The sequence below is a fragment of the Periplaneta americana genome, chromosome 2 (genome assembly GCF_040183065.1).
Source record: "Periplaneta americana isolate PAMFEO1 chromosome 2, P.americana_PAMFEO1_priV1, whole genome shotgun sequence".
NCBI classification, from domain to species: domain Eukaryota; kingdom Metazoa; phylum Arthropoda; class Insecta; order Blattodea; family Blattidae; genus Periplaneta; species Periplaneta americana.
In genome coordinates this window covers 30,303,734-30,325,663 of record NC_091118.1, presented here as the reverse complement: position 1 = coordinate 30,325,663, position 21,930 = coordinate 30,303,734, and the positions used below count along the sequence as shown (strand labels likewise).

Sequence of the window (21,930 nt, the reverse complement as noted above, 5' to 3'; positions counted from 1 at the left end):
GTTCCATTACTCTTTCATCGTATGATGACGCAGAATATCTGCATGGAAATATCATATGTACTTCGGTACATTAAAATAATATACATTATTATTAAGTTTTATCATATTTATTTTGTAATAAAATAGATATTAACATACTTTTAAGTATGATATAGCCTAAATCTGTACTGTAAGTATTTTGTAATAAAATAGATATTCACGTAATTTAAAGTACAATATAGGCCTAAGTCTGAATCTAAATAGCCACCGACGTAGCTCAGTTGCCTAAGGCGCGGGTTAGATCTCCGCTTGGGTTGATAACCTGGTTGGGTTTTTCCTATGTTTTTTTTTTTTTCAACCATAAGGCAAATGTCAGGTATTCTATGACGAATCCTGGGCCTCATCTCGCCAAGTATCATCTCACTATCACCAATCTCATCGACGCTAAATAACCTAGTAGCTGATACAGCGTCGTTGAATAACCAAGTAAAAAATAGATAAAAAATCTAAGTACATAATATCTTCTGTCCTCTTTTTTCGAACAATGTCCTCCTTTTTTATCGATGTGAATCTGGTCACCCTATGTACATCTATTACCAGACAGTACATCTCACTTGACGGTATGCGTCAGAGGAAGAACAATTTTATTGTTTGTATGCATCTGAAGTCTGACTAGTGTAATATTCAGCAATGTGTGCAATGGAGGGGGAATGGAACTGACCAATCTACCCCATTATCTCCTTGCTTAAATGCCTCATGAACGATGCATTATTGGTGTCACTTATGAGGTTTAAAGCTGTCTTCGGACAGTTGACTAAACATGCACTGTTACAGCAGACGAATTATTTCACATGTAATTTTGTATCCATCTCTATGCCATTCAGTTACCATGAAGTACTGGAATGGACAACAATATGTTGTCACTCTTGAAGCTTTTTTTACAAAAACATAAACTAAAATAAGATACTAATACGAGAGCATTTTGTCGCGAACTGGATCTAAAATGCCATAATCCTCTTCCACTGGCTCACACTATAGAAGTATGGGTCACAAACTTTGAGAAAACAGGTTCAACTTAGAAAAACATCTCCATGAAGGAAAAAGACTGTCCATATGCCAGAAAATGTTTCTGTATTCGACAATGGTAAGAGTCTGTGGCATTGTATACACCAAACATATCCAACAGGAATATGAAACTAATTCTACAGTAGGACCTACACTTTAAAACCCCAAAAAAACACTTCTTGAATAGCTCTGTATATTTAGAAAAAAGAATGCAACTTTCCACTGCCAGTAACTCTGCCACCTTTGAATGTTGTATATTAGACTTTGTACATTTCGATTTGTACCATCAATTTCAGTCTGACAGGGAATCAACAGAACTAGTGATCCCAAAATCAAGTACTCTCCATATTAGAATGAAACCTGCACCCCCGTTCCTAGTTTTTTCCTCCTCACTTTCTACGTTGCTTTTTAATCTCAGTCGAAGTCTGCTTCAAGATCTTTCTGCTTTAGGAGATTCTTCAAATAATGTTCACTTTTTCAGTCACACCATTCAAGTTGCTTGCTTTAATTCCGATAGCTAAGTTGGGCTACCAATATAAATTATAAATTTAGGGAATGTTTAGTTTTTTCCAATCTCATAATATGATTGGGTCTTGGGCAGCTTCAAGATGCTACATTAAAAAAAAATTACAATTTATTTTCATTCTAACATGATATTACTTGTAAATAAGCCATTATTCTTAAGATGCCGAATTTATCCTGTCTTCCCCTATCCATCAATTCTACAACAAAAGAATCAGTGTTCTACATGTGTGTTTACTTAATCTATGTATCATATGAGTCGCAGTTTCAAGACTTATTCAATAAGTACAGCACGTGTATCTCTCTATTTCATAGTTGCAATACAAAGATAACAGAAAGTTAAATAATTACAAAAAAAATAAAATAAAAATAAGATGTCCGTTATGATCTGAAAACAAATCTTTTGTTTGTTTCGCTTTCCTTCTGTTACCTCATACATGATACTTCATGAGTGTCTTTCTCTTGCCCCACCTCTTCAGCTGTCTCTTTTTCCTGTAATTGTAATAAAATCATGTTATTTTCATAACCTCAAAATAATTTTAAAATAGTTGTAGGTATTTACTCTTATAAACAAAAAAAATTAGTTAACTCTAGATTTAGTGAACTCGGTTATAGTGAACATTTGGCAATAGTGAACTTAAACCATTGTTCTAATGAACATACATTACAAATATACACTAAAAATTCGGTTTTAGTGAACTTTCAAGCTTGGTAAGCATAACTTCTAAGAAAAGATTTCATTGTACCATCACAAAAATATTTTCAAAATTATTTCTGCATGACTTTAAAGATACAGATTCTATACCTGACATATTTGCAGATTGTAAGGCGTGGGAAAAGGCGAATGGACAATCAGGGCCCAGGTAAAGTCTTTCACAAAGTTCAGACGACAACAGCTTCCAACCCCATGCTAAGTGGGAGGGGATGAATGAGGACTCGAGGAAAGTCTGTGATCACGTATAATGACCTTTGCTGTGAACCAAAGGGAAAAAGGAAGGGTAAATACTGAGATGAGGAAAAACAGGTGACTATCTACTTGTCCGTTTAGTTAAAAGATTTAAACAGTTGCAGGAACCCATAAATAACAATTATTTCAATGTTAATAGGATAATGTAAAAATTATTTTTTTTACATTTACTTCTTATTAACAGATTCTAAAATAATAAAATCGATTCTATTTTAGATATTCTATTATATCTATTACCACTTCACTCAATTCAGGTTAAGGGTAGACATTTCGGTTACAGGGAACCAAATATCAGAGTCCCTAGAGCAGACGTCTCAATAGGGCCTTCTCGGAGTAAGTACTTCCTCCTCTCTCTCTTTTTTTAATGTAAGAGTGGAACAAGATGCAGAAGCAGTTCGTGTATCTCCGGATAACGTCATTGACTGCGACGTTTGAATAGACATCTGTAACCGCTACGATGTTGTCTCCATCTCCAAGGAAAGAATGTCCTTATTACTGCAAATGCATGAACAAATAAAAACTTTCACAAGGAAAGCGAAATTGTGGGAGTTGCAAGTTTCAGTGGATAACTGTTACCACCTTCTTAATCTAAAATTGTTACCTAATTTGAATCAAGACCAGTGTAACAAATATAATGAAGTACTGAAGTACTTGAGAAAAGAATTTGAGAGGACATATCATAAGAATACGTACCTTAACAATCAACAAGTTTAATTGTAATTTTTTTATTATTATTATTATTATTTAATTGAATTTTATTTTATTAAATATAATATGAACTTAAAAAAAAAGAGAGAGATATCAAAAACCATTTACTAGAAATGAAGTATTTTATTGTTTAGTCAACTCTCCGAAGACAGTTTGAACCTCACATGTGATATCAACAAGGCACCACTTATGAGGCAACTAGGCAAAGCAGATAATGGGATAGAGTAGCCAGTTAACTGTGCTTAAATAATTACGTAACATGTATGGTTCTTCATGCTTCAGATGTCTTCTTTTTACGCATAATATATAATTAGAAAATACATTTATTATTATTATTATTATTATTATTATTACTATTATTAATGTTATTATTGTTATTACTGCAAACGACTTAAAAAATTTTATTCCTTCCGAAAACAACCGTTTATTTTGACAGTACAACTCAAAAGTGCCGCTTTGTGGAATTTCTCCCACGACAGTTACGACTTAGCTCACTCATGCTTGTAACATAAATCAACAATCGGCTATCTTCGGGTATGGCGCTTATCTCTTCAGCTGACTACGCTATCTACATTTGCTCTGTGTAACAACTTTTGTGTGTTGACCTTGAGACGCCTGCCCTAGAGGTTCACTGTAAGTGTAGCTGGCTATACAGGCAAAATTGGTGCCATGTAAATGAAAAGAGACATTCCTTCCCATTATGAATTTTGCACAGTACAGTAGTGATGAGAGGTATTCAAGTGCAAAATGTATAAGAATCAATTCTTACGAGTTCTCAAGATCTTAAATAATGTCCTTCAGAATATTCTCATGCAGGCATATCTGAACGTCAGTGGTGGCCATTCCCAATAAATTTTGTAGAAACTATTTCGACATGGTAAGTGTAAAGGCTGGTTCACAATAAACCGAGAACGAAAATGGCAACGAGAACGAGAACGGAAATATTGTTAAAATAAATGCACTTAAATATCAGTATTCACAATTAACTATTGTGAACGCTCACATTTAAATACATTTATTTTAACATTATTTCCGTTCTCGTTCTCTTTGCTGTTTCCATTCCCGGTTAATTGTGAACCAGCCTTACGTGTTTAGTACACGGTGACTTTTCGGACTATTGTTTTTGTTGCAGTGATATTTTACAATTTAGAAATTATAAGTAAAAATTTACAAATGCTTGTAAACTGTATTATGCAATGAGATCTTATTAACTCTTAATGTTTGAAAAGCTTTACAAAATCAGTTTAAGAAATTTACAAATGTAATAATGAAATATGCAGTGTTGCCAACGAATGTAGTGTTGTTTTCTTTTCTCTTGAATTGGTTATTTTACGATGCTTTTTCAACTGCCATGGTTATATACCATCTGAATGAGATGAAAGTGATAATGCCAGTGAATTGAGTCCAGGGTCCAACGCCGAAAGTTACCCAGCACTTGCTCTTCTTGGGTTGAGGAAAAACCTCAACCAGGATTTGAACCTGGTCTCGCACGTTATACAGTCAGGCGTGCTAACCATTACTCCATAGTGGTGGACTTTTTTTTTGGGTCAGTGTATAACAAACAGTTGTAATACATTGTTTCTGTGCATACTAAACTTAAAGACTGAAGAAGCCACTCACAGGGACAGTCTACCTCCAAACTAATAGAAACATACCTCAACTTCTTGTTTAACTGTAACGACTTCAGTTGGAAGTACAGTCGATTCTTCTTCAGTGCCTGACAACTCGAAATTTTTCAATTCTTCAGGTTCCTCCTTTACATGAACTTTGTGAGGGTGAGCCAACTTTCGTACTCCATTTGAAGTACCGTCCACCTCTTCAGCACTCACACTGTCCTGGAAATTACAAATCAGACAACAAAATTATTTTCACTACAATAAAAAAAAAAGAAATCAGTCCACAACTGAAATGACAATTACCAGTATTCACTGTTGTTACCATGTTCGTTACTATACTGTTTTCGCTGTAAGAAAAATCCTAATGTAAACATAAGCACGTTGCAGTCGTATCTGTGATTGGCTCCCAGTCGAAACACTCACATGACACAGGAAAATATAGTTCGTATTGGGAAACCATAATTTTGTATTATTTGAAAATAAAACATAGAATTCTAGTTGCTAAATATGCTGAAACATATAACTTCACTAATATGTAAAACGCTATGTAAAAGAAAAGCTACTTTTATATTTTGTTATATACTATGAACGCGGATGAATACCAACAGTAACACCGAGGTAGTCTGTTCTTGTAACAAGCTGGCGTCACTTCAGCTCGTAGTTGTTCACGTAAGCACGTGGTACTGAAGTATGGCTTCTGCATCCTCGGTGTGTGTGGTTATTAATCATAAGAGTGGAAACCCTTTCAAAAGCGGAGAAAAACAAATAGTCTTAAATGTATATAATAGGTTAAGTGAGTTGAATCCAATGTTATCTATTCAGAGCAAGTCAGTCAGACCACACGCTCCAGCTGGAAGGATAACTGACGCTGTTGTGGGCCGTCTCGTCATAAATCCTGCCGACGATAGTTCTGACGACTCCGATTTGGAAAGAATAACTCCTTTGTCGGGCAGCGATTGGCCTTATAGCTAAGTTTAAAATAATTTAATCACAATAATTATAAGGTAAATGTTTTCTAAGCAAACGAATGCATAGTAGTGAGGTTAGGCCTACATGATGTGTAACGGGGAATGTTTAACATGAAACAGAATGTACAACAGTAGACGGGAACACGTACTGAGAATCTATGGCGCCAAACAGCGGCCAATGAAGCCTCACTTCAGTCACATGCTATTGTTTACATTAGGATTTTTCTTACAGCGATAAGATTATAGAGCTGGTGATAGCCAGCACTTTGAGTTTACAAATTTAACATTTTATAGGTAAAATATCAACAATCAACATCAAATATAAAACAAAACTATGTCTTGTAGAAAGAATATGCACATTTCTGGTAGTGCAGAAGAACACCCCATGCCACAACTTTCTCTATGGTTAGGCCCACGTACCTGAACCTTTCTATCATTCTGTTTCAATGTCGGTTATTACAAACACTCCTTTGTATGTCTTTGTTCTTTCCACGTACAAAGGAGATTGGTAGGAACGAAGTTATTGCAATAATTGTGGCAAATTTATAGAATGGTAGTTCTGAAGCAGACAATGATAATGGAGACAAGTTTTGAAATTATTTCTGATGTGGACTCCAATCTTGTTTACGACTTAATGACCCAACTGTTTGTTTTAGTCTATCCGCAACGCTGCTAATGATGATGTTTAGTAAAGTAATGACTACGCATATTTTCTTCTTCTTCTTCTTTTTTGGTAAGTACTTGACTTTTCTTCATTTACCAATTTAACGACAAAGTCGTTGCACAGGCTGTGCTACAGGAGGCTGGTCTATGCTACACCCGCTATAAGATGATGTGATGGAGATTTGTTGGGATGCCACAAGGGAACCGGAGCTCCCAGAGAAAACCCCTATTATTTTATATCTAAAGAAAGTTAATAAAATGTAATGAAGTAAAAGTTTTCAATACATTTATTCATATGATTTTATTTCAAAACCTACTTATTCAATTACCTCTCTCTGATTAAGGTTCTGGCTGATATGTACAATAGTGGCAAAAAAAAAAGAAAAAACCGGACCAAAACTTGTAGCTGATTTCAGAGCCTTGTTCATTCCAGAGCACGACAGACTGGTAACTAAAGGTACGGTCACACATCACTACTTGCAACTTTTGTACTGCAGCTGCAAAAGTTGCGTGTTGTGTTCACAAGTAAGCCAAAAGTAGCGCGCTGCACGCTACTTTTCGTGCTGCGCAACCCACGTGCTGCAAAAGTTGCAACTGGAGGTTTCGAGTCTGTTCACACGCAAGGCGCTACTTTTGCAGCCGCAGTCATGCTGCAGGTTTCCATCTCCGTGTTGACTTCTCAATATACATTTTGTGGTTATGTTCGCATTATTAAGAAACTCATGCGAAAGCTTCCTGATCTATTATTTGCTTTTATGTCATATATAGTATTCATAATTTGACATTATTTTTACTATAAAGCTATTTAAAAACGCCTATATACTTAAATGATAACCAACAGTATATTCACGTAATCAATGTTGGCAACCCTCCTGTTTGGAACTACGCTACGGAAAATTTAAAAAATGAATTATATCGTCAGCAATTATGCTCAGACTGTGTTGTGTATTTAATAACTGCTACAAATAATTTATTTTCATCACATTTAATATTAAAATATATCCAAACAATAAAAGCATCATTGGCACATTTGGGTGGTAACACTGGTTGCAACCGCAGCAAAAGTTTCAACAAAACCGATATCAAAAATGCTGCGGCTGCAACCCTGAGAACCCTGTTCACACGTCGCCACTTTTAAGGTGCGCGCAGCATGGAAAAGTAGTGGGCAGCAGGTTCAGCAGCCGCTACTTTTTGGGTTGCACCGTTGTTTACACGTTGCAGTACAAGAGTTGTGCAGTTTTTTGTACTGTAGCGCTGCAAAAGTAGCGACGTGTGACCGTACCTTAAGACTTTCGTGGTTCGAATCCTGTCTGGGAAGGAAACTTTTTCTAGTTCCTTATTCAAATTTATTCCAAATATTTTTCAATTGCAGTGATATTTTACTACTTAATTAACTTATTATTCCCAGAACATGAATTTTACCAGCAATCGAAAAGTATTGGGAATAAATCTGAATAAGGAACAAAACAAAGTTTCCTTCCCAGGCAGAATTCGAACCACAAAAGTCTTAGTTACCAGTCTATCGTGCTCTGGAGTGAACAAGGCTCTAAAAGCAGCTACAAGGGTTGGTCCGGTTTTTTTTGCCACTACTGTACATCTATTATCAGGCAGTACATCTCACTTGACGATATGTGTCAGAGAAAGAACAATTGTTTGCATACATCTGAAGTCTGATTAGTGTAATGTGTAACTAGTAAGTGATGTATGCAATGGAGGGGGAAAAGAACTGGCCATGCTAACCCATTATCTCCTGGCCTAGTTGCCTCATGAGTGATACCTTGTTGGTGTACTTGGGGTGTCCACACCTGTCTTCGGACAGTTGGCTAAACAACAACTTATTCAACAGGAACCAGGGTTTCGTTGTCAATTTTTGATGTAGAAGCCTTTCTCCTCATTAGATATGAGGAAAGGAGTAAATTGAGAACTGAGAAATGCAACCTGATTCATTGTTCTCCTTATATTCCTTTTGTATTTCCATTGTTCTCCTTGCATTAACATTTTTTTCTCCTCGTTTTTCATTTGTTCATCTTGCATTCCCCTTTTCTCCTTGTATTCTTTGCCTTCCCCTTATTCTCCTTGTTCACGTTGTATCCTTGTTCTCCTTGTCTTCACCTCGTTCTTCTTGTATTGCTCTCATTCTCTTCGTATTCCCTCTGTCATCATCTCGCTCTCCTCGTATTTTCCTTTTCCTGACTGGTTTCTCCTTGTATTCTCCTCATTCTTCTTGTATTCCCCTTGTCCTCCCTGTACTCCCCTTGTCCTCACCTTATTCCTCTCGTTCTTCTTATATTCCCTTTGACCTCACTGGCTTCTCCTTCTATTCTCCTTAACCACTACTCACTGTATTTCTGTCATTCTCCTTGTCCCCGTGTTCTCCTTGCATTCCCCTTATCCTCACTGTATTTCTTTTGTGTTCACCTGGTCCTCCCTGTATTCCCCTCAGTCTTGTTATTCTTATATTCCCTAGTTCGCTTTCATTCCTCCCCCTTTTTTTTCAACATCACATTACTTATTTCTCTTCATACTTCATATGATGAATGTATACAGTAGAGATGAACAAAACTAACTGCCGCTCTCGCTCACTGTGTTCGTTACACTTGTTTTTTGAGTCGTGTATCTTAACTCTCGTGCGCTTCAAGTCTTGCTCATCATTCTCGAAATAGCATTTGATTGGCGTGGAACGATTTCGTAAATATGAATAACATACAGTAGCATGCAAATTAATCCGAACAACGTAATTACTTATGCAAAAACACTCAAGCGGGATAAAAAAAGGATCTAAGACATACCTCAGTAATCTATGTGGCCTCCCTTGTTCCTAATAACAGCTCTAAGACGATTTTGCATGGATTCCACTAATTTCCCACAAATATTCTTCATTTCTTCATCGCGAAACCATACACAAATGAGGGCAGAAATCATCTTCTCCTTTGTAGAACAATCCATTTTTTGCATTCTTCTTTTGCAAATTGACCACAAGTTCTCAATGGGGTTGATGTCGGGTGAGTTGCCTGGCCAGGGGAGTACCTGAATATTCTTGTTGTTGAAGAATTCTGTAGTTTTTCGAGACATACGGCATGGTGCCAGGTCTTGTTCGAACACACCTCTGCCATCTGGAAATTATTTTTGCAGCTGGGGTACGATTCTGGTTTCCAATAAGTGAATATATTTGTCAGAATTCATCATTCCCTTGATAGGTATTAATGCTCCAGGCCCTTCATGTGCAAAACAACCCCAAAACATTACTTTAGGGGGATATTTGGTGCTTGTTGGAGATGAGCTGCTGTTACTTTTTCGGATCCTTTCTGTACGTAAGAAACACGGTGGCCGTGAACCTCGAAATGAGACTCATCGGAAAAAAGTACATTCTTCCAGTCATTCACTGTCCAGTGTTGATGTAATTTTGCCCACATTAAGCGTTTTTTGCACATAACAGGGGTTAGCAGTTGCTTCTTAATAGGCTTATGAGCCCTTCGTCCAGCTTCCAAAAGCCTATACCGCACTGTTGTGACGTGACTATTCGCCCCAGTGGTAGCCATTAACTCGCGGGTTAGGTCAACAGCAGTTAGTCTACGATTTAATTTACTTTTCCTGATAATTAAACGATCAGCTGCAGGTGAAGTCTTCCTTTTCCGGCCACAGTTTCCTTTTTTCTGGGGTGTGATGGATCCAGTCTCCCTGTATCATTTTATGATCGAATTAACAGTAACCAAACCGATGTGACATTCTGCAGCAATTTGCCTCTGTGTCATAGAAGAATGCTCTGCTAATGTTATAATTTTAGACCGTTTTCGTGGAGTTGTATCCATTTGTGAAGATGACAGAATGTACACAGGATTGCAGTATTAAGTCTTCAACACAACTGAAATGCTTATAAGTACAAAACGACAGGCAAAATGTCACATATTATAAAAAAAAAATGAAAGACCTTCAACAATGGAATTACACGTACTACAGATGTCAATTAAAGCGGTATGAGCAGCTGTGAGGCCAACAATGACAGAAAATGCAAAAATATGTCGTGTTTGGATTAATTTGCACGCTACTGTACATCACTGAAGTAAATGAAATCAGAGATGTTTGATACGTACAAAACGACAAAACAAAACAGTATCATAGTTATCAAAATGTTCTGGTCCTATTATTATCAGGTATTACCTATGGTTACATAAACAGAAAAAATTCTCAAATGAATTTGCATTTCTAAGAAACATAAAATATAACATTAAATAAAGTGTTAATATCTTTTTACTTGAGATTGTACACTTGATCTCAAACATACGAAAAAAAAAAATTCTAGCCTTTTAATAAGGGCCTACTTATTAATAACGATAGGGGAACGGATTATTATACACTGAAAGGTAGAGGTGATGTTTCAAATAGGCTACTTGATTGTTTATTTATACATATAACAGTTGCCAAAGAAGATAAAAGTTCAGTCTGGTATAAACAACTGTGACGATTCAAGCCTGCTTGACATTTGAGAGTTGACCACTCTCGATGTCTTATGTTTGCTTGATTCACTCACAAGCAATCAACGACATAGGCAACATTTTTGTGCAGGTTTTCAGCTTTGTGAGTGCTGTTAGTCTTGCTTCCTCGATCGCTGTTCAACTATAGTATACAGAGAGAGAAAATTTAACCTTACCTCGCCTTCAAATTTCACCTTCACACAGGAAAATGCCACTCCATCCTGTTCGTTTTCGCTATCTGAAGATTCGTCACTGCTTGTAGACAAGGGCTCATCCTTGACTGGAGGTTCAGCTTCGTCAGAAGATTCACTGTCAGAAATATTGTCCTCCTCATCTGATTTGTCAACATTATCCTAAAAGGAAATGAAAAAGTAAGGAATGTCTGTTAACAAGTAGATTTTGGTAAGGAAACTCACAAATATACAAAGAGCTTAACGACAATAATAAAATCATTTAAAACCGTGTTACTTGGTTATAGCGACCAGGGTTACCGTGATATCACAATCTAGTACATACAGTCACGAAGCATGAGGTGATTTTTTGCATTTCCTGTGATACAATGCTCCAAGCAGCTAGCAACTGAGAGTACTACGAACAATAGACTGTGCGGTAGTAGCAATCCTAGTGGCTAGCAACTAAAGTTCAACTAAAACAAACCATCATTATCAAACAAAAAACCGCTACTCTTCCTTCGCAAGAAAAACTACAACCCCTACAGAAACAATAACGGCACTGGGGAAGCCGAGTAATAATAACAAAAATAATTGCAACGAAATCAACAATAATAAAACTGATGGAAGTAAACACAAATTAAACAAATAATAGAATGATTTACTCAACATCCTAACACCTCCTTCACCAGTAAGCTTAAGTTATTAAAAACTTTATGCTCGACCATGCCAAAATGTAGTAATTATACACCTGGTAGCAGTCCTTTAATGCATGTCATTAAAGTACACCTACTCATTAAAGTACAGGTGTTCAGCCAATGACAAGTCAGCTTACAGGTGTTCAGCCAATGACAAGTCAGCTTTGTACCGTTATAAAACAGCAAGTATCGATTATTTTCGGATATGCAATCGAAAGACAATTAGCGAAAAGTCAAGGAGGCTGGAAATCCAATACTGTCGCAGAAGGTTATGTTCTGTTACTATAATAATTAGAGTTAATTGTAAATAATATTCAAATAAATTCAATTTGTCATCTCGTTTTTCAATTCTAAATCAATTTTCAGGTTATACCAGAGTAATGTTCATCTTATTCTATGCCAAAGTCAATGAAATTCGGCCTCGGAAAAAATCAATACTTTCGCGTCTGCGCACATCTCACAATTCAGGTCAGTTTGCACATAACCATAATTTTGAATACTTTCAAGTTAGAAATATGGTCGAGCATAAAAAGTCGTATGAAACTTGCCTATAATGGTAATTAAGACGCTTGTATGAAAATTATGAAACTCGCTTGCGCTCGTTTCATAAGCAATCATACTTGCGTCTTAATTACTACAATTATAGGCTCGTTGCATAATGTACTATTATGTATACCAACCAACCAACAATAAAATTTACACACGTACCTCATTCTCCAATCTAGCCAAGATAAATTCTCATAAACACATTACCAATACCCTAGTCATTAGAACCAAAGGTTTACCTATTGTATATACACAACAGCTTTATTATGAAAAAATATATTAATATTAAAATAGCTATTATGGTCGAATTGTGTGATTCTGTCCATATTTACATAAAAACTGTTAATTCTTTCAGATGTTACCTATCATGCATACAATACCTGTATGATTACAAGATATGCGCATATTAAAATGTTATCGTTGAATTGTATGATTCTGTCGATATTTACATAATAATTATCAACTCTTTCAGGTATAATAAGAACAGTGAACGCACAGAATCTTAGCAAAAGTATCATATTCATTCACCATACCTCTGCCTCATGTTTGACTTCAACAAATGTAAACTGAGATCCGTCATCATTTTCAGCTTCCATGTCACTAGGCTCGTCTTCCTCTTCCGACCCCTGCGAGACAATGGAGAGATTGTAAACGAAAGTGTACGAAATTGTCACAGTTCCAAAAGTTTCCAAGTCTGACGAGGCTAACTAAGGTTCATCTTAAAAATATATCTATGAATTCAACAGTTTTCACTTCCAAAATCATAGGAATTCTTATAGTGCACTGGTTAATTCTTTACTATAGCATTACTACGTTAAGGTACAAATATATTTACATTCTTGGGTTGCAGTGAAGTCATACGTATCGTACAGGAAAAGAAACAAAACGAAAAAAGTACTGACGCCAATTTTACACCGGAAACAAGGGTCGACAGTTACTGTCAAAGTGCTGACCGCCAGAGAGGTGTGGGTAGATGGGATTGCTCAAGCCAGGTGGAAAGGATTGGTGGCTGGGAGAGGAAGCGTGACTTTTCTTTCTGATTCACAGAGAAAAGGCGAATTTTCGTAAGGTTGAACCAGTGACAGATTAGGTTATGTTAGTTTAGACTATGGTATGCCTTAGAAGAAAGACAATATTCTGAGTATACGCAAGGAATAGCAAAGACCTAAACCAATCAAAGCGAGTTTTCGTAAGTTTGAATCATGTCACGTTAGGTTAGGTTAAATTAGTAATTAGTAATTTGCTAGGAGACGTCGTTGCATATAGACCACTTTTACACTAAACCTAAAATTTGTTTTTGCAAGATATACTAAAACCCTAAACTAACCTAACCTAACCTTTTCCTTAATCTGTGACAGGTTACTTAGGTTAGGTTAGAGTTTTAGTATACGTTGTATACACTAAGGTTAGGTTTAGTGTAAACGTGGTCTATATGCAACGACGTCTCCTAGCAAATTAACAGGCTTTAGCTATGCCTTGAAAGAAAGTACAGGAACGCCATTTCGTAGTGCTTTAGCAATAACATCTTTAGCAAGACCCTTGTGCACACAAAATAAATTATTGGCACTGAAAAGTGCCTTTTCGTAAGCATGATGTTGCGCATTCAACAACAGAGGTAAATCTGTTCTTTTTGGTATTTGAAAATAATTATCAATGAGCTCTCCGTATAGTGAAATTTTCCCTATTTCTTTTACGATATTTATGACTCGTCTAGGACCCAAGAATGTAAATACATTTGTACCTTAACGTGGTAACGCTATAATAAAGAAATATCAAGTCCCACCTTGTTACTTTACTACGAAGACCTTTCAGTAATTTAACATACCATTTCGTCTTGGGAAGCTAGCTTTAACAGCGTTAAAGCTCTCTGAGATGATGCTCTTGATGGTCGAGTGGAGACCGGTTTATTAGAAGACTGCGTTGTTGTTGTTGTTTTCTTCTTATGGTCAGGCCCCTTAAGTTCGCCATTTTTACCAACTTCTTCCGTATCATCGAGCACTGATCCTGTAGCACGGAACTTTGCTACCAAATTACGAACCAAAGACTTACTGGGAACAGGTACACCAGGATATTTACGTATAAACGCTATACGACATTCCACAAATGATTTATGTTTGATGTACGAATCATACATGAATAGTCTCTGTTCTATAGAGTATATCATTTTTCTCACTCTAGTAAATGCACAAGTTACCCCAAAAAGTTCACTATTGCCTAACAATAAACAATTTTACATTTCCCGAACTTCCTATAATAAAAAAAAAAACCAATGTCGGTGTAAATACACATACGATGTCACTATTCTCCGTAAAGAACACAATTCACACAATCGTTATCGGATCATGGATTCCGTCAACGCTGTTCGATTGTTTCTGACTGGTGTAGCGTAGCCAGTGTTGCCAACACATAAATTGTATCCCCGTCAGTCTAACGCCTGGAAATCCGTCAGAAACCGTAAAAATTAAAAACAAGCTAATTTTAACACAACTTACTTATCAGTCTTGATTAAAATATTAATTCGTCAACCTCTGACTTGATTACGAGGAAATCTGAAACAGGGGATTCTGTAACATGGTACAGCACAGTTCAATGAAAAAGTAAAATTCCCAAAAAATTAAACAAACAAAATAAAATCAGCTAAAAAAAAGTCAAAAGACGATGTAAATTGTAATTCCCGCCAGAAAATTCGTCACCAGTCAAAGCCATTCTTTTCCCGTCCACTACGTTGAAATCCCGTCAGTTTTGACGGAATTTCCGTCCAGTTGGCAACACTGAGCGTAGCTGTGGAACAATGTCGCCAACATTGTAAAGTAGAAAATCTACAATACTCGCACAAAATTTATTTCATCGAAAGTTCCCACAACTCACATCTTCAAAGACATGATTGTTTGGCCAAACACCTGCATAGAATTGGAATATATCAGTCCCCTAACTGCACATTGTGCAACTCAAACCAAGAAATGGATTCGGAACACCTCAAAATCTGTGCTTCAGTGGCTGACCATGATATCTTTGAAAAATATTGGAGTGCAAGAGGTCAAATGACTTTATTGTCAAACGCCTGGCATTACAAAACAACAACAATAACATCTTCAAACAAACAGACGCACAGTGGACAATTTCTCTATTTTAGGAGGACAAAATTATTTTTTGTTCTCTACTGACAATAGCATCGGTTTTTTTTTTTTACTTTTCTGTTAGTAATTGACACTCTTAAGATAACAAGACGTGAAATTTAATAATAATAATAATAATAATAATAATAATAATAATAATAATAATAATAATAATAATAATATCAAAATACATGCGATACAACTAGAAGTTAGCTTAACTAAATATCAACTTCATGTTGATAATGATAATGAAAATATAATATGTATTATTATTATTTATAGTTTTTACGAACATACCCTACGTCCACACCTGTGGAGTAACGGTCAGCGCGTCTGGCTGTAAAACCAGGCGGCCCGAGTTCGAATCCCGGTCGGGGCAAGTTACTTGGTTGAGATTTTTTCCGGGGTTTTCCCTCAACCCAATACGAGCAAATGCTGGGTAACTTTCGGTGCTAGACTCCGGACTCATTTCACCGGCATTATCACCTTCATATCATTCAAACGCTAAATAACCTAGATGTTGATACAGCGTCGTAAAATAATCCAATAAAAAAAAAACATGCCCTACTGTTACAAGATATTTAGATACATCTAATTTATAAACATTGTTAACTTCTACAAATATTATACAGTATAAATTACCTGATATTATTGTAAAATGGACACGGTATTCTTTCCCATCAATCACAGGAAGAGACGGCCTTAATCACTATCCTCTTCTGAACTCCCATCCGTTGAACCATAGGCAATGCTGTCCAGTCTCGGTGTTTCCAACAAACCTAACACTTCACTGCCAAGGGAACTTCTTTCTTGGTAATTTCCTTTTGCTTGAAATAAGAGGATCAGAAGAAATTAGAAGCATGTGCAAAAGGTCCTTGTTACAATTTATTCTTGAGGTTGTTGTGTTCTCGGAAAAATCTATACTCTTTATGCCTGGCTTCTTGGGCATCTTCTGATAACTGTCCAATAGGCAATATCATGTTGTTCATAACATCTGCACCATGTGTAAGTATTTTATGGACAGTGGCAGGCATGTAGTACCATCCATACAATTTCACATAGAGATCAGCAGTGTCTAAGGCATACTTTTTGAATGCACCAATGTTCAGGCTATATCCACTTCACATAACGTCCAAAATTACGGAGAAACGATGGATAAGAGCTTCATCAACGCCAGTTATTTCAGACGATTTCTTTGAATTCTCGAAAAATCGGCGAGAAGTGTTGCCATCGTTCATGGTACCACTACCTGGTTTCACAACATCAACTAAAAGGCCCATTTCAGTTCTAAATTTGTTAATAATTTCTTCTTTCCTTGCCTCATAAGCAACTTTCTTCCTTTGATCCCCGCGTACCTGCCACTTCTTTACTTCTATTCTGTACCCAATATGAAGCAAACACTCAAAAAATCTAATTCTTGCATGCAGTGTCGAAAGTCCAAATTCAAATGCACTTTTATTTATAGGTAATGAATGTATTTTTTTCAAATCATTCATGTCTTTCGGCTTAGCACCACATATGTAACCCACTTGGGCTGAAGGATTATCCATGAGAGCATTGCATATTTTGCCGTCGACCATAGTTTTAATTAAATTATGTTCCACAAAAAATTCTCTATTTCCCATTATAATTCTGGTTGGTACTAAACTCTGTATCTGTTCTTCAATATGTGCGATTTCTTCTCTCGTTTTTTGTGGCGTCTCTTTTGTGAACTGAAATCGGATGGGTCTGCATTATCTTGTTGATGATGTTCTTGGATTTTGCCAGAGAACAGTTTTTCGCCTAGACTCTTTATCTTCGCCCAGGAGTTGTAAAGGCACTATTGAAGACAAAAGTATTTCAGAATCTGTAGCTCCTTCATACCCCGAAATATTTTGTTTGTAAAGGGAATGACCTGAGCTCCCGTCACACCCCCATTTGTAAGTCATTTGAATTTTGTGAATTCTGTTTTCTTCGTTTTCAAAGGAATGTTCAAGAACTTCTTTTTGAACAATAGATAAACGCTCAACAGTGTGGTAAAGTAAACACTGTAATTTTACTTCTGCCAGTGAATCTGTAATTATTAGCGCTTCCTGACTGGGATAGCATTCTGATTTTGCATTTAGCAATCTATAATATGGCGGGTATATGTTTGCGCTTCTTTCTTTCGCACCTTTTTGTAATGCTACATATTGATGTTTTGTTAATTTTAAATCAACAAGTAAAGCTAGTGCCTCCTCTGTTGTATACGTATTACAATTAGGCTCAGTGGCTGACTGTTGGCAAATTTTTTTTTATTTTCCGTACTAATCTCTGACTTTTCGACATAGATTCTTAAATAATTGTTGCCTCATTTCTTTTACCTTCATACATAAGAAACATCTGATGTTGCCAGGGCAAGTTCTTGTGACGAACAAGATTTTGAAAGATTTTTCCACTTTTCTTTTCTTTGTTTTTACACTACTCGAAGAAAACCGTTTCCTTGGGCGCCCTCTAACCGCACCCGAGGCTTCTCCTTGGCAATTCTAATTTTTTCAAAAAGTTCTGACTTAAGGTTTTCATCACAACCTTCAGATTTCAATTTTGCCAATTCATATTAAAGTAATTGTTGTAACACTTATGATGACCTTGCTTTCATTGCACAATTTGTGCTTTGGAGAAAAGTGAATAGATCGCGGCGCGTAACAGTAGTCGCACAATCTGTAAGAAAGTAGATATTTTGAAAAAACGGGCAAACCTAGGCAAATAAAATATATGCAGGCTTAGAGATTAAGGTCTAAGGAAATTGATTACTAAGATTTTATCGTGACCCATCGTGAACCAATTTTTATATTCCAAGAGCAATTTGCGAAATATATTTAAAATTATAATATTTTATGCGCATAAGTGTTAAGCATGTACAACCAAACTATTAATGTTATAGACTTGGAATAAAATGTAAAACATAGCTTCAACATTCTTCTCCATTCCTGCACAACAGATTTAACGAAACATCTCACCAGTAACACAGAACCACACAAGAAATGCGATCACTCCACACTGCAGATAACGCACGAGTGAGGGACAGGCCTCTCTCAAGTTTAACACAAACATCGAAGCCATAAACTATACTTAGTTTAGAAAGCTTTGGTTCTTTGTTATTGCATTCCCATACAACAGAACATCATCAGAGTAACTCGAAATTTCGACTTTTGTCCTCCTAATATCGCGATATTGACCACTGTGAGACGTAAACAAACGGCGACAAAAACAAATTGGACAATACAATATTTCTGTAAAATTAAAATTCACATTCGATGTTTCATAACTCTAAATCCATAGCATCAAGGAAATAGCACCGTTATGCGACATGGTGATGGCACAGTCTAGTATATTATAGTCATGAAGCTCAGTACGTAGTAAATATGCATCCATAGATAGTTGCTAACCACTAGAACCGCTACTATCGCCTCATTACAGGCAATGCGAAATAATACCTGCACAGTCTATTGTTCCTAGTACTCTCACAAACTCAAACTTCGTGACTGTATATACTAGACTGTGGTGATGGCCCAGATCAGGGGGTGATTTGGTGATTGTGGGGCTATATAGTATTGCATTTTTCAATAAATAATTCAACGATCGTGTATTAACTGGTTATCTAATAACAGATGAAATAGATGAGATGGGTCCGAGTTTTGTACTTTTCCTTCCCAGTCTACAGCAGTTTGCCTCTAAATGTTCTTTCCTCCCGATTGAGGAGAGCCAACTCAGCCAGTTCACACTGTGACCAGTTGCAGTACTCTTCTGACCAATAAGTATCATGGATAAATATATACACAGTGGGCCCAAAAAAAAAAAAAAAAAAAAGACACTGAATTAACAAATACGGTACTCTATTTTCGGAAATACATAACATTAATTTATAATGAATACGCTGTTGGAAAAAGTAGACTCGAAGATGAGCAGGACTTTTATTATGTTTTACAAGGCAAAAAGAAATGAATTTACAGACTTTAGATACAAACCAGAGCCTTCTTCCTCTCTATAAACGCAAATACAACTCAATAAAATATTCAGTGTTAAGAGTATACCTGTAAAAGACAGCTCACATTACAAATAAAAAATGCTGCAGTTATATTAATGCATTTATTGAAAATAAATATCTTGATTTGCTTGCGATGTATATAGTCTGAGACTGTGCTATCAACAAGATTTAAAACCAATATAAAATCAATACAGTACTACTGACAAATTTGGATTTGCTTCCAATGTATACCATAGACTGTACTAACAAGATTTAAAACCAATATAAAATTAATACTTCAAGTCCAAAAATACGAACAAAAAGATCACAGTCTTGCACTGATATGGTGTTTGCAAAAGGGGTAAAATTACTTTCCTGTATGCGACCCATACTAATGGCTATCCAACAAAATGATTCAGATGAAACACAATAACTCCAATATAAATATTTGTGCAGATATATATATATATATATATATATTCAACAAAACAAACAAAGGAAAAATAATCATTAACAAAAAAGCAAGTAAATTGCAATGAAGTATCCGACTGCTGCTGCCATCTACCTGTTTGAGGTTCCTCCTAAATCAGCCAGCAAGCGACAGAAAATGGTATCCCAGAAAATTGAAGCCAAGAAAGAATGTGACTGTATAATTCACGAAACTACTCACCGTTTCCAGTCTTTAAGCCATCTAGACGCAACAGCAAAATGTTTGACAATTTTTCGCATAATTTCCTGAAAGCGAACTTGAAGTTGCTGTCAACAGCTATACTATACTGAACAAAAGTGTGTTCCAGATACAACTTGGAGTTCTATACGCAAGACCAGACTTCCGAAATATAGATGGCTGTTCAATTGTTACAATACAGTCTCCAACAATTTACCAATGACCACTGCTGAGCCAGAAAGATGTTTTTCTTGCTTGAAACGTATAAAAACGTTTTTAAGGAACACTATGTCCCAGGATCGTCTCACTGCTCTTGCAATATTGTCAATAGAAAAGAGTATGATGTCCAAGATGGAGGGGTTTAACACCAGGGTAATTGACAAGTTCTGCAGTAGGAAGGAACGTCGTATGGACTTCATAATTCGTCACTACGCGAGTCTCAAATTAAGATAAATACATATAAGTGTATACAGTAGGCCGATATAGAGATTGTAGCACACTCATTATTTTGACCACCAGCCGCTACAGCAGTGACCTGCCATGAGAGCTGATCCTGTTTATAGTTACGTAATATTGTCTGTAAGTTTTTTCTAAATAGGTAAGCCTAACAGTTTTTTCTAAATAGGTAAGCCTAACAACGTTCTAACTCAAGAGTTTATGCCAAAAAAACATAAAAAGTAAGGTATGCTGTAGAACTTAGGATATAAAACTAGCTTGGATATAATAATAATAATAATAATAATAATAATAATAATAATAATAATAATAATAATAATAATACCAGCAGTGGCTTCACAACACATCTATTATCCTTTAAAAGCTGATCTAGTAGAGGTTAGAAAGATGTCTCGTTAACTACGAGGGTCATACTGAAAGTCATGAGCCACCCATCGCTATAATTTCAATTCCAACAATGTAACAAAAAACGATTGCATGATCGTAATTTACAGACTTTACACTATGTATTGACATATTGTGATTCATTTTATCTTCTAACACGTGATCATAGGCAATGTTTGCAAAATGGCCGACAACAATGTTTCGTTCTGACAGAGTGTTGTCATTGAATTCCTTGTTAAAGAGGAAAAATCTTCTGCTGAAATTCACCTCAGACTTCAGCATGAGTATGATGTTGTGTGCATGGGTGCCACGAGTGTTAGGAGATGGGTGAAGTAATTCAAAGATGGGAACATGAGCATCCAAGATAAGTCTTGTAGCACTTGCCCTCGAACTGCCTCCACGGAATGCAACAAGGAAAGAAAGAGTTGATGAGTTCTAGGAAGCATTCTGGTTGAATTTCTTAAACTTGGATAAGCCATAAATGCTGTCCACTATATCCAGACACTTCTGAAGCTCTGTCGTGCACTGCGCGAGAAATGCCCTGAAAAAAAGATAATCATCTTGCAACAGGATAACGTGCGGTCTCACACTGCTCCTGTTTCTGTGAAGAAAATCAGAGCATTTGGGTGGGAAACTCTTCCGCACCTCCCTACAGTCCCGACTTGGCACTCTCCGATTACTATCTCTTTGATTCTGTAAAGGAACAGCTGCAAGGCCGAAGCTATGAGACACTGGAGGACATTCGGAAAGCAGTGCATCAATTTTTTCAGGAAGCTGGAACAGACTTCTACCGCAAGAGAATTTTCAAACTTACAAAACAGTGAGAAAAATGTGTGCAAAGAAATGGAGACTATGTTGAAGAGTGAGATAGAAAAGTCTGTAGATTGAGATGATGTATCTGGTTTGTCTAAAAAATAAAAATTAAGACTTATAACAATAGGTTGCTCG

The 21,930-nt window shown here is 36.3% G+C and overlaps 1 protein-coding gene and 1 long non-coding RNA gene across 2 annotated transcripts in view; both read right to left on the bottom strand.

The window, feature by feature from the left end:
• Window positions 1-1,415: 1,415 nt before the first annotated feature.
• On the bottom strand, window positions 1,416-14,728 carry LOC138691738 (uncharacterized). Its single transcript, XM_069814053.1, has 5 exons — window positions 14,200-14,728; window positions 12,908-13,000; window positions 11,137-11,313; window positions 4,897-5,076; window positions 1,416-2,058 (listed from the first exon to the last, which is right to left on the bottom strand). The coding sequence occupies exons 1-5, from the start codon at window positions 14,536-14,538 to the stop codon at window positions 1,993-1,995; spliced, it is 855 nt and encodes a 284-aa protein (XP_069670154.1). The 5' UTR covers window positions 14,539-14,728; the 3' UTR covers window positions 1,416-1,992.
• Window positions 14,729-19,408: 4,680 nt separating this feature from the next.
• Window positions 19,409-21,930, bottom strand: part of LOC138691732 (uncharacterized) — a 209,704-nt gene continuing 207,182 nt past the window's right edge. The window contains exon 2 of the long non-coding RNA XR_011329952.1: window positions 19,409-20,345. This is a non-coding gene — a long non-coding RNA (uncharacterized lncRNA). The remainder of the gene's footprint in view (window positions 20,346-21,930) is intronic.